This window comes from Spermophilus citellus, assembly GCF_964194105.1.
Source record: "Spermophilus citellus genome assembly, chromosome: 8".
NCBI lineage: Eukaryota > Metazoa > Chordata > Mammalia > Rodentia > Sciuridae > Spermophilus > Spermophilus citellus.
The window spans coordinates 123,467,911-123,482,754 of NC_138189.1; the positions used below are offsets into that span (position 1 = coordinate 123,467,911).

The 14,844-nt window shown below is 33.8% G+C and overlaps 1 protein-coding gene across 2 annotated transcripts in view; it reads right to left on the reverse strand.

The window, feature by feature from the left end:
* Nucleotides 1-14,844, reverse strand: part of GRIA2 (glutamate ionotropic receptor AMPA type subunit 2) — a gene marked incomplete at both ends in the record, with an annotated part of 140,487 nt that overhangs the window by 53,283 nt on the left and 72,360 nt on the right. For both annotated transcript variants that reach the window (XM_081304515.1, XM_081304516.1), the window contains 2 exons: nucleotides 1,619-1,815; nucleotides 10,972-11,211. In XM_081304515.1, the coding sequence (XP_081160641.1) occupies nucleotides 1,619-1,815; nucleotides 10,972-11,211 (437 nt within the window). The remainder of the gene's footprint in view (nucleotides 1-1,618; nucleotides 1,816-10,971; nucleotides 11,212-14,844) is intronic.

Sequence of the window (14,844 nt, forward strand, 5' to 3'; positions counted from 1 at the left end):
TCATTAAATAAATTAAACATTAATACATATACATGCAAAACACTCTGCTTTTTGAATCGATGTCAATACCAGTGATCATATATTTACTTCAAAACATAGTTTTTCATATGGTCCCACTTTCTTTTGCAGTTTCACTCTTCTGATTCTGAATATTTTTATATATGCTTTCACCAACATTTATTATGATGAGTCAGGAATAATTAAACTTGTTTAACCAGGCTAGTGAATATTATTAAAATTCAGTTTTAATGAGAACCTCCTCTGAAATTCAAATGAGATTTTGAGGTTCACATTGAACAAGAGACCTTCAGGTTAAAAACAATCCTAACTTCATCTCCTGAGACTAGAACCAAGATTTTTTTTTATTGAAGTTACTCATCTTTCTGGGGTACAACATTTAGTTCTTTATCATAACAAGTTAGTTTTATTTAGTTATTCAATATTTCATGATGGTTTCACCTTTTATGTTTTAAGGTCTGTATTATAAATCAGTTAGGGCTTCATCAGCATGTATGCTTGTAAAATGTTTTCCATTGAATGAATTAATAAATATAACTAGATGGGCCAAGAAAGATGTTCTCAACTGTGAATTTTCTTTCCAATCATACATACTTCCAAGGAACACACGTGTGTGCTTGTGTGTGTGTGTGTGTGTGTGTGTGTGTGAGAGAGAGAGAGAGAGAGAGAGAGAGAGAGAGAAAGAGAGAGAGAGAGAGAGAGAGAGAGAGAGAGAGAGAGCGCGCGCACGTTAGAACAAGACACAGATAACCATCCAAGGAAATTTTTATCAATAAATCATAGTACATCCCTGGTCTTTTATCTTGTCTTTAAAACATGATGGATATTATTTTTCATCATTAGAATATCACCGATCATTGTCCTATTCTTAAAGATCTTAAATAGAAGCAGCGTAATATGGTAAGGACAGATAAAAATATCCGATCTTTGGTATCTTGTTATTCTTTCAAACAGTCCAAATGGATACTTGTAATTTACTTCTCAAGTAGTGAACACCTTTGAATGCCTTTCCTTCATATTTTAACTTCAGAGATTACAGTTTTTTATAGTGACACAAATCCCCTAATATAGAGACAAAATTACTTCTTACAAAAATAAATGCACACTCTTTGTAGAGCTATAGATCCAGTTAGACAATAATATGGACTTACTACCTGAGATTACACCATCCTATACTCTAATATTTGAAATAATCCATGTGTCTCCAAAATATTCACTTGCTTTTACTCTAGAATTCAAATATTATTTTGACTTTAAAACATATCTATTTCTTGATCTCTAAAAACTTTTAACAGAATGGAATTCAAATTTTCTAACTCAAAATATCAAGGTTTAAGGCAATACTTATCATGTAAAACATAACTCTGGAAATATGCGCTGAATTTATTTAGTGATTAATATGATCCATCTGCATTATTGAAACCATCTGTTAATGTTAACTGAAGCCAGATACAATTTAATTGATGATCTTTGCTACATCCTACATAAACCATAAAGTGAAAACCGCTGTTCAAGCACCTAGCACAAATGCTCTTTGTAAACGCTGACGTTGCATGCATATTCTATATTTGGTGCCATTAGACAACAGAGAGGAGCAAACCTGGTCTACGATATCGTTCACTTTATCCCGTTCGCAGTCGAGGATTACACGCCGTTCTTTTTTTAACTCTAGATCTTGAAAGAGTGATCGGTAGGTCTCATCTTTCTTGTCATTGTTGATGTTCCCCACGTTGATAGCAGTCACTTGCCATTTCTTTTCAGCAGCAGAATCCAACACAGCTTGCAGTGTGGATAAGCCTGGGAAGGCAAAGGAAAATGACGACTGATGAAAATACGTGAATAACTCAGAACTGGGCTGCCACATTGCCAGTGCATACATTTGTTAAGACTGATTTATTTGTAAAACTAAGGAGAACCTGATGCCTCAAAAATATGCTATGGCTGTGATCTTTATCAAAACCTACATATGTCTGCTTCACATTAGGAAAAAAAAAAAAAAAAAACAACCTATTACCTTAATGCTATTGTTCTGCCCAAAAGGAGGGGAAAATAATATCACTTTCTTGGGGTTGGGATGTGGCTCAAGCAGTAGCGCTCTTGCCTGGCATGCGCGGGGCTCTGGATTCGATCCTCAGCACCACATAAAAATAAAATAAAGATGTTGTGGGCTGGGGATGTGGCTCAGGTGGTAGCGCGCTCTCCTGGCATGCGTGCGGCCCGGGTTCGATCCTCAGCACCACATACCAACAAAGATGTTGTGTCCGCCGAGAACTAAAAAATAAATATTAAAAATTCTCTCTCTCTCTCTCTCTCTCTCTCTCCTCTCTCTCCTCTCACTCTCTCTTTAAAAAAAAAAAATGTTGTGTCCACCAAAAACTAAAAAATAAATATTAAAAAATTATCTCTCTTTCTCTTAAAAAAATAATAATATCACTTTATTTGAATCCTCTCTGCTGTTTTCTTTGGGATAAGACTAAAGTTAATGTCTTTAATATCTCTGAATTAAGTGAAATCTAAAGACATCACAACATTTCTTACTCTTACAAAAGAGTAAAAAATGACTTAGTCATATACGATTGTCTATCATTTGATATTAACATTCTGGAAGGGTTGTATACGTTTCCATGAGATGAATCTCTATGAATCAATGGGAGTGAAAGAGCCAATAATGTCTATGGGGTTGTGATATTTCTTCCTATTGACTCCTGGTCAACAGTTTTATTGCCTTTCTTTTCCCTTTGGCCTTCTATTATATTACTTTTTGTTAGTGGCTCTAATCCCATAGAGATTAAAATGTTCACCTACTAATGAGACGTTTGCAATTAGTTCTCTATTACAGACTGATCTCACTTCCTAAATATAAGACTATTTTACTACTTACTAATGATTATAGCACTATATGACTTAGAAAATTTTTACTATTATTTCTAATTATCAACATAGTGTAGGTAGGAAGAAGTCAACAACTAGGGGATTTACTTCCTGAAGAGCTAAATCTGAAGTTTTGTCCTGGAGAAAATACATAAAAAACTTGTTTTCCATATCACATCAACTTTTCACAGTAAAGCCAAGTTCACAATTTATATTAATAACTTAAGGAACAACACAAAGTCAACATTCCAGGAGAAATTCAGACATGCACATATCAATTCCTTCTGTTTCCAGGAAGGTCCACACATTTCTCAAAAGAATACTGATCCTTTTTATCTATAAAATGTGAGATTTGCCTAATTTGATCATATCTCTCTATAATAATTGGTTCCAATTCATCTACAGCCTATATTTAGATCCTCAATTTTACATAAATCCCCTCACCAAGAGGAGAAATACAACAATTACAAATCTTGTCGAACACTATTCCAATCTAGAAAAAAAATTTTATGGACACAAAATTGTCCAACGAGTATAAAAAATGAGCCTGAAATATCTTGTGATACCAGAAAACAAGCACATCCTCCAAAAGAGAACTATGTCAAAAGACAAAGAGTCATTTGAAGAGAACCTCTTTAAAAGATAGAATAATTTTAATATCAGTTAAATGTTTTAAATCTATAAAATCGAGATTTTAAAATAATTTGTTCAAATTTTTTTTTTGCCTTTGATGGATTGGAACCAATTATTTCTGAAATTGACAAATATAGAAGTAAAGAAGCGTTTTCCTTTCTTTCCTATGTGAGCTACACTCAGGATAATAATGAGTCAAAGATTATTCATTTTAGAACTACTCTAGGTAATGCATGATGGACAAATATAGATTTAGAATTATTACTATTTTGTAACACCTACTGAAACGAATATAGGCAGCAATCATCAACTGCTCTTCACAACACAAAAAGAAAGGTGACAATAGATATGAGTCTTTAAATGGTTACAGTCAATATGATCTGTGATACATTCCTGCTCAAAATGTAAACCTGAACCTCATCAAGCTTCTATTACCAAATGTTAGGAAATACCTGTCAAAGAGTGGCATGTTAGCACCAGGGTATAGCTATCAAAATCAACACTATGGGCAATGCTACATGACATTATAAAACTCTGACAAGACATCTTAACCAATGGTAATATATGGAACTCATTTTGATCTTATTGAATAAACAGTTAAAAATGATAACATTAATGATTTTTTTCAAGTATGATAGTGATACTGTAGTTGTGTTTAAAATAAGAGAATTATTGTTTTATAAATAGATAACCAAAATATTTACAGATGAAAGAATATGATAGTTGGCATTTCTTTTTTTCTTTTAATTAATTGGTTAATTAATTAATCAATTAATTTATGGTGCTAAGGACTAAACTCAGGTATAGTTTCATTCAGCTACATCTCCAGTCCTTTTTATTTTTTATTTTGAGGATCCTGGTAAGTTGCTAAATTGCTGAGGCTGTCCTGAATTCTCCAACCTCAGCCTCCTGAATCTCTGGGATTACAGGCATGTATCACCACACTGGGAGTGGTATTTGTTTCTAAATCACTACAGAAAGCAGAAGGATATAATAGATAAAACAAAATTGCTTATATTTTATTCACTAATAAAAATAACTTAAGAATGTTTGGGGGTCTTTCTATGATTTTATTTCGTAATTTAAAATACTTCATAATGAACATTAAAAATGATTTACTTTTATTTCAAATTGGACAATTGAACCAGATGCTAAACTTTAAGTTTGATTTTATTTTGCTAAAACAGCAAAATTATTTTCTTGCAGATAATCTTGTAACAGAAGAAATAAATATTAATTTCTTGAGAGGTTACTTAAAGAGACCACATGCCATTTTTAAGAACTTTCACTGGTAAAACCTTAGAATACATCCGAGAGTGCCTATAATTTCTGCCTGCTCTACATAAATTAACTTCTTTCAAGCTAAAATTCAAGTTCCTTCCCTGTTTTCCATCATCAGTGGAGAAAGAATATGCACAGCTGGTCATCATATCAATTCAACAACTATTAGCATGCTTGAAAACAGCTGTTAAATTGATCCAACATTCTCTTCCAGTAGGAGGGGGAAAAAAAAAACCTGAATTTCTAAACCTCCTACATTCTCTAAGTCCTACTTTCCACATCTAATCATCCATCGTACAATTCCTCCTTGTCACCTTCTTAAAAACATTAAATCTAGAAGTAATGATCTATATAAAATTCACTTTTTATCATATAGCAATTTAGTGACTCTCCTTTATGCAATAAGTTATCTCATTTTGTTTTCATTGAATTATGAAGTTCCCCACATACTAAAAATTTCCAGCAGTGATGCACTTGATATTCTTTTGCATCTCTTGACAGATACTACAAGAAAATTTAAATTTAAATACATTTATCAATTTGTGAGTGGTTTCATCAAGAGATAATTTTCAACCTAAAATGTATTGGCAGTTCACCCTGTCAAAGAATATGGAGATGATATATAAAATGGAAAAGAATACATTTTTTAAAAATGTCTAACTTTCAAACTCATTCATCTTATGTGTCAACAGTAACTTGCAGTCTATGTAGATTCTCCATTATTAAAACTATTAAGGTTAATATTCTGAAACCTGTAAAACCCAACCAAATTATATCTATTAAGGAGCTAAATTGTTCAAGCAGTACTATATTAGATTTGATAGATTTGGTTTAGTCAGAAGACACTGAATAAAATTAAATCACCTCCTAAGAGCAGCCACAAGTCATTCACAACTCATGGAGTGATCTGAAGTACAAGTTGAAGAGACATTCTTCTTTGTATAGTAACCCATTTTCTTTGCAGTCTCTCTACTCAATCTCCCCATTCTTCACAGCTAAGTTTTGTTTTAAATCTGATTTCTTCATAGTTAATAGATGATTTTAAAATGTAAATATAACCAAACATGTATAACGGTACAGGTAAAACTAAACTCTTTACACAAATTCATGCTCTTGGTTTCTGGGAACCATATTTTAATTAGGAGAGAAAGCACTTCTTGTGATGTGCCTCTTTATCATCCACACAAACTAAGACAGAATATCTTTATAAGAATAATTCCTAATTCAGAATTTGTTTCTAAATCACTGCAGAAAGCAGAACTTGTATGGACAATGGAAGTTCTACATAAATGCTGGTTTACTTAAAGCTATTAGGAAGTACTAATCAGTCAAATCTAATATTCATACTACTGTATCAGCATATTCAAATTTCTGATTTCTTATTTCTGAATTACTTTGAACAAAGAAAACTGTTGATATACACAGACATTAGAAACACACCTGGGGAATTAATTATTTCTCTTAATAAATATATTTAAAATATATTATGTTCTAAAACAGTTCAAAAATATTATGAGTATAAAATTAAATTCTCAGTATTATTGAATTCTCAGACACTTGGCTAAAGTAAAGAATGGCTAGACTAAAAGATTTTTAAATTGCAGTAATTTTTCATATACCTATTGTTACTAATGTGCTTTAGCTGTAAAACCTAGTCATCAGTTGACAATCTCCCTAAAATTCAAAGTTAAATTTGTATGAAGACACGAATTGGTGTGAATATACTTTGTACACAATCAAAGAGATGAAAAATTGTGCTCTATTTGTGTAATAAGAATTGTAATGCATTCTGCTGTCATATATAAATTAAAACAAATTAATTAAAGAAAACAATGAGAGAAAGAGAGTGATAGAAAAACCATTAGCCTAAAAGCAAGTGAAGTCTAGACATCTTTGTTTACACATTAAAGGGTGAAATTTAAAATGATTCCTGCCAACAGGTATATTTCATTCAGACCACGTCTTTGTTCTTAAAAATATTTTTTTTGTTCCATTTAAAATTCACTGTCCTTATTCAGTCTTTCAGGCAAAGTAGTTAATATTTATGATCACTAAATCATGGCAGCATGCCTAGGCCAGATTAGATTAACATATATTTCCCTCATCAACTTTCTCAGGCACATCAGAAAAAAAAATTATTTTGAAAGCATTTTTGCCGTTTGCATGATGTTGTCTTGGAACTGGAATCAAAGAGCTTTCCCTTCAGGGGACAAGTAATATTTGCTCCAAATTGAAACAGACAAAAAGATATCAAGCATTAGTTCTGTTTTTATGTGTTGTCCATGGAGATGTATTACCTTACCTTGTCAATATTGAACAAATAAATAAAAGCCACATTTTGATTAAGGCCTGATTTATATATTTATATATCCAAAGACTAAAACTACAATATTTAATGCATTAACAGAGGTAACCTATTGTTCTATAGTTAAAAATGTACTGAAGCTCTATCTGCCCACAAGTAATAATATCCAGCTCTTAGAAAAGGGTCTGAATCCTCAGAGTGCCAGGCTACTGCTATATGGTTAGATAAAGAAAAGACAGCAGGAATCTTAAAAATTTCCCTGGCATCAAGTTGCCAGGTGCAGTCCTGTCACCAGTGAATTTGAGGTTAGATGAAGATGTTTCTACACAAAGATCAGGATGCATCCATGTCTTTCCATGATTGTAATTGGGATCTAAGCTCTGGACCTGTTGCTCAGCATTGGATGTATTCGGACACAGGAATGAAATAGCATAAAACAATTTTAAGTCCTTTTCATCTATTTGATAATCTGAGCAAAATGTTTTTGAGCCGTTTTCATGATTGGTCCCTGTATTGTTCAAGAAAACATTAATTTATTAGATAGTATAATTCAACAGCATATTGATCTGACCTAGCCCTTCAGAAAAGTAAAGATTATTAGAACACTGAACAAAATAATCTAATCAAGGAAGTAGAGAGGGTACCACACCAAGGACAGATCGAATAGTTGGATATTGCGGTAGGTAGAGATCTCAGTGCAGAGATGGAGCCATGGAATCTATTTTTAAAACTATGACTAATATGGACAAAGGGAAAAGAGGATGCACTTTTTCATTTCCAAATCATGGAACAGTGAAGCAAGAAAGTCCTTGAAGCATGAAAGAAGGGTTAAGGGCCAGAGGAAAGAAAGCAGCTCACATGATGAACACAGAAATCCTTTTTTTTAGATATAATATAATGCCAAAGTCATAAAAATTAAGTCATTAATAAGAAAAATCAGAGATCAATAATCCCATTTCCATAAGTCAAGTAAAACATCACACGAAGGTCAAGTCTTCTGCCAGTACTTTGAGAGTCTTGTACATTTATCTCTGAAAATAATTTCAGATAAAAGACTAATGTAATACTCTTCACATTAAAACATCAGGAGCTACTTGATAATACCTTGAAAATGTATCCATAAGGTCATTTTGGCTTTAATATATAATTACTTAATATTACCCCTCTAATTTTCTTCCCTCAAAGATGCACTTGACTCAAATCAATTTGTATAATTTAATAATTGGAGATTATCCCACCACTCCAATCCATTTAATATTTCTAAAGCATTAATAAAAATCATTTAAAATGTCCCAGATTCTCTCTGCAAGTACATAAGTTCATCTGTCTTCACCTCTCAATTCCCCAATGATTGTCTATCTCCCTTCAAATGCTAAAATTTCTCTTTTTCTACTTTTGTCAACTGTTGTCTATTTGAATGTTTTCCAAAAGACCAGTTTTATCCAGTAGGAGTAATAGTAAGGGTGATGATAAAATATGTTCCTAAATTAAAAATTTTGCCATCTTCAACCTTGTCAAACACTAAAAAGGAGCTCATCTTCTGAGTCTTCAACTTAGTGAGTAAGATTCAGCTTCTCATATTATCTCGAATCAAAAATACATAGTTGTTTAACTCTTCCGTTCATGACCACTGCTCATTGAACATCAACTCTGCTTCTAGCCCTACCTGACGTGCTGGGTATCTAGTTATAAAGTATATACCCAGGGCTCTGGGCACTGCCTGGGCATTGCCCTCCTGCAGCTTATAGCCAGATCTTATGTGAAAAACAGTGCTAACTAAGCCCATGTGACTAAATCAGTCACACTGGGACATAGCACTCCTGGGATATAGCAGGAGCTCAATAAGTAGTTCTTGAGTGACAGAATCAACACCACTATTAATTATGAATTATGACAAGTCCTGGGAAGTAAAATAAGACATTGATTTGAGAGAGAACAACAGCATGAAAAGCATCTCAGAGAGAATGATATATAAACCCAGACGTCAAGAAGGAATAAAAATTTGAGGTATGTGCGGACATTTGAGGTGAAAGAGTTTGGTCCATCTGAGAAATTAAAGGAAGGTCAAATGGATTTAGCTTCAGTGAATGAGCAAAGTAGACAGAAGAATACATGGAGAACTGGGCATGATCCAGATATTTTCAAGTCTTAAAACCATGCTAGGAATTTTGATTTCTTCCTCCTTCTAATGTGAAGCTATCAGAGTGTTCTAAACAAGGGAATGATGTTGTCAAATAAATATTTAATAAATAATTCTGTATGTTTTGTAGAAAATGTACTCAAGAACATCAAGGGTGGAATTGGAGAGGCAAGATGATGAACACATGGTGGTGTTTTGGCCTATGTGGAAGGCAATAGAAAAGAAGGGTCTAGAGCTAAAATCGACATAAGTAGCAGAAATCAGATCAGCAGAACACAAAGGTCAAAAGACATTTAAAATACACCCAGGTTTCAGGCTGGTTTTAAAAAAAAATCAATGCAATAAAGGAGTTAGCAGAGAGCAATATGAAAGACTAAATATAATTTAATAAGCTCAATTTTATCATATTAATAAGAAGTATGTTTCAGAATCATTCAGCGCATTGAAATCTGTATTTACTCTAAATGGTTCTGTTTTAGTTTTTAATTCCCTGTGGAAAGAATGAAGCACTTCCTCCTCAAGCCTGGGAAAAAGTTGTTGACATAGCACAAAAAGAAATTTTTTTTTCAGCTTGTAGAATGCTGACTGGCCTTTTTAGTGAATGTGCTCATCCCCAGGGCTAGGAGGACAGGGCAGAGAACAGACACCTGGCATGAGCACTCTGACTCAGGATTGCTGCCTTGAATGACTACAAACTGATCAATGGAGAATTGACTGATGGCTGGCTCTCTTCTTGTCTGCCCTTGTGGGTAACAAGGTGCCCTATCTTGGTTGAAACAGGCTTCTGGTTTTCATTTAAATAAGTAAGAAACTGCCAAAGGAGGCATGATGAGGTACTTAACTACTCTAACAACTGAAGGGAGTATCTTAACCTTTTTGCCTTTACCTATGATTTTCTCTTTAGAGGACACATATATGAAAAGTCACACAAAATGTTATGGGATGCACAGACCCACTGATGCCCAATCATGGACCCAAAGGATAGTTAAGAACATTTGGGCACCTGTTAAATGCAAGTCAAGCAGGAATGCTAATATTAAACTTCACAACAAGCAATATGGGAAATGTGGGTGAAACACTTCCCCAGACAAACTTCGGTATAATGAGTTAAGACGGGCATGCTGATCAAAAACATCTCATTATAAACATTCACGTGGAGTTTTGTAAAAAAAAAAAAAAAAAATTGGGGGCCTGAACACAGAGACCTATGTTTGAGCTATTCCACACACATACGTTGATGATAAGCAACCCCATAACTTCTCTGAGATTTAGTGATCTTACTTTTATGCAAGGGAAGTAATAATACTACCTGACTGATAAACATTTGTGTATAAATACTTAACAACTATAAAAGTTCTTATTTCGTATATTTACATAAATTTTACTTAAGCCACTTAATTCTCCTTGGATTAGTAACATAGTCATTATAGAGTCTTTGCTCCTGGTGCCAGAAATTGCTTTTTATGTTACAACTGAACATCTGGGCCTTGGGTTGATATAGTTCATTTCTGTAAATTCTGGACTCATTTCTTCTGTTGTTTAACTGTCAGAGTGCTTAACTATGTTTCCCAGATTTCAGATTGCATTGTTCATGTTATACAAAATTAAGCCTAGTGGTTCTTGGGTTTTAAGAGACTTTCATAGTTCTATAACATCACATCTAAGTGTCAAGGGCAAAATGTTGAATGTGACCTATCACAAAGAGAGAGATATTATCACTTACCCCTGTCACTGTCATAGAGGTATGCAAACTTGTCCCATTGATAGTACTCAATCAAGCTAAGGAGTGCTCCTTTGAGATCAGGTCTCATCTGAATGACAAATGGATGTGTGCCATCTGTTGGGAAGCTGGGAGTGATGAAGGAGACATGGAGCGTTCCACAAAACGATGTGATGGTGTTTACAGACTTCTTGTCGTAAAACCCAAAAATCGCATAGACTCCTCTTGAAAACTGGGAGCAGACTAGAAGAACAAGAAAAACAGAAAGGGTAAATCATTGCAATTATCATGCAACCTCCACAGATTTGTTTGAAACAAAGACAATCCAATATATAATATAAAAAATCATTAACAGAGAGAAAGAAATATGGAGTTCATAGTCATGATTTGTGAAAATTTACAAACATTTATTAGCATTCTATTTGAGGAATTCAAGAATTATGAAGCATAAAACAATAATTCTGGCTATAAGGAAATATATTATTGTTTAACAAGCTACAAAATATGAGAATATTTTAGGACAGACACATAAAAATGTGCAAGTAATAGCCATTAAATGTAAGAACAAACCATAGTTAGCTAAGATTTACACACATTCATAACAGCACATTCCTTATCAAATGTGTCCTTTAAGAAGGCCTCATTGTATTTATGATGCTTTTATATTAGAAGGTCAGTGTGCTTCCATAGAGTTCTAATGCTAACTACACGTCCCTAAGAGAAAGTGATGTCAGAGTCCCATGAAGAGGTGTATCACCAGAAAGGCATTTCTCGCTCACTGGTGACCCTCAGTCAAGTATCAAGTAAATAAATTTCAGAACTCCTAATCTTCATCTTTCCAAGGAACTGATTTTACCCATTGGTTCCAAAACATATGAGACAAGGAATATTAACAAAATAATTTGGCTAAGAGACATGATTTTTAGCAAACATGATAATATTGTATTTGAAAGTCCCCATTCCTTCTACAACCACTTCTTCTCTTCCAATATTACTATTCCAGTGGATAGTATATGACACTACTCTTCATCACAGTCCATGTCAGTCCATCACAAAGTCCTGCTCACCGTAATACCTGAACATACTCAGATGGGGTCCATTTACAGTTCCACCCACTCTGACGATCCTGGTTCACTAACAGATATACTTACATGTGTTTGCTATGTGCCTGGCAGATTCTATGAACTCATTTCTTTCTCACGATATCCTTTGAGGTAGAAACTGTTATTATTCCCAAATTACCAATGGGAAAATTGACAAAAAGATAAAATTACATACCTAAGTCACACAGCTACTAAGGGACAGATAGGGCATTCATGTCTAGGCACTCTGAATTCAGAATCCACACTCTTAATTAACACTATTTCTTTTTTCTTAACCTCAGTTAGTGGAATATCTACCCCACTATTTTCTCTCCTGCACTTATGGTCAGAAGTCAATTCAGTTCTCCACAATATAATCAGAATGATCTTTTGAAATATAAATTTGCATATCTCTCTCTGAGAATTAAGAGTCACTTTGTCCAAAACTGATTTCTGTAATGCTCTATAAAAACCATCTTTGGCAGAGTCCTAAGGCCATTAGTCCAGGTCTATCAGATGGCTTCAAATGAATGAAAAGCTGGTATTTTTCAATCTCAGGGGTCTTTTCAACCCTAGAAATGGAAATCAGTCATCTAGTAATAAAACCTAATATCCCAGAATATAATGCCAAGCGTATTTCTAAATTAATTAACCTCATTTAAAGGATAAAGCGAGTACTATTTTATTTTACTTTATTTCCTTCACAAAACAGTCTATAGAATAGATTTGTAAATAAGAACATTGCTAAAAAGATTTGCAGATTCTAATAGCATTTCCAAACAATCAATACATAGAAATCAATAATTTTTTGTAATCATTATATGATATGAATTGAAAAGAAAGCAAGATACATTATTTCTTCAGGTTTTTCATTTGTTCCTTTGTTTGACACTAGGTATTAAATCCAAGGTTGTTTTGCCACTGAGCTATACCTCCAGCGTCCTTTATTTTAATTTTGAAATAGGTTCTAACTATGTTGCTAAGGCTGACCTTGAACTCAAGATCTTCCTATCTCAACCCCCTGAGTCATTGGGATTACACAAAGGCACCACTGTGCCTAGCTAAATGAACTGTTTCTTTGAGTGACCCTTACTTATAAAAGATTTCCATTTACCTTTAAATATTCAATTCACTTCTTTGTGTTTGTGTGGGTGGAGGACAGGGTGCTAGGGATTGAATCCTGATCAAGCTATGCAAGCTCTATCACTGAGCTGTACTCCCCACCCTTTTATTTTCTTAGAATTTCTCTAAGTTACCCAGGCTGACTTAGAACCTGTAATACTTCTACCTCAACCTCCAGAATAGCTGGGATTACAGGTGTGCACACCACAACCCATTTCACTTACGTCTTTCTGGGATTTCTAAGTTACATCTGTGTAATACATCATTTGAAATCTCTTTTATCCCCAGTCTTTTGCAGAGTAGACTAATATATCTCAGAAAGCAACTGAATGTATTGCTTTATATTTATTTTGTATCTTCACATAATGCCAAGGTGAGATTACTCTCTTTTATTTATATCCATGTTTTTTTGTTCTTATCTGGGTACAGATGTTGAAAATAACCTTTAATGTATTTGATGACTTAGTTCATTTGTCACATACATGAAAAGGATCTCCCATATTCATAACACTTCTGGATAAACTCTGCAGTGATTTTTTATTTTATACATACAAAGATATGTATATCTGAAATCCGAAATCTGTTCACATTTTTGTTGAATCTTAAAGTGATAAAATATGACATATGAAAAGAGACAATTGCTATAAAAGTCTCTCTGGGTCTCTTTTATTTCATTTCCTTCAAAGCACTGGCACATCACCCAGATACCAGAGGAATATCATGCAATATAATTTATTAGCTAAAACTGTACTCATCTTAAATGAAATAGCTTCTGTGATGGAAACGGCAGCCACAGCAGAATGCTTGATAAAGAATGTCACCATTTGAATACACAGACAACCTTAATAAGGAGTTATACCTTTCATTTTCCATTTGTTTTGGGGTCTGCTTTGGGTTGTCAAGGGACTTCTTGGTTATTACAACCATCTGGAAACACTGGCTTTAGCCCAACAACAACAAACCCATACTAAACTTCATAAGAAATTACAATTCATCCAACACAGCAATCACTTTTTTCCCCAGGCTATTCAGCCAATTCTCCAATGAACATTATTTACAACAATAGGCTTTCTCTCCTGAAAATCCTTGTATTCCCTCAACCTTCTCACTTTATCCTTGATCTCTTCATGACACATACTCAGTTGTCTTTTTGCCCTATATCTTCTATTTTTCTGGATATTTTTCTCTTAATATCCCCTTTCTACACACTCACAATTAGCCACTTTGTCAATATTATCTATTTCCCTCTCTTTACTTAGGTCAATCACTGTCACTGACTCTAAGTATAAGAATGCCATTGAGATCTGCAAGGAGGAGTCAATCACAGTGTTCAACTGGCCATCTGAAGATGAGAAAGTTCTATGATTCCAATACTCCATGCCCAAATGTCTAAAACTGTGTGCATTCAAACATTGATCTTTTCTCCAATAGATCCATGGATACAGGAGCTTATAAATATGTTGCACAAAGAAATTACTCGTGGTACTTTGCTATTACTTGATTAGAAAAGGAATTACTCCTTTCATTCCCATCTCTAAATTATCCCCTGCTAATGCCTTCAATACAGGAGGAAGGTTTACTATCAATGACAATATACAAAACAAACTACCATAAACTCTGAAAACAATTGCAAAGATGAGTTTCCGAAATGAGTTAGACAATACCAGGATCC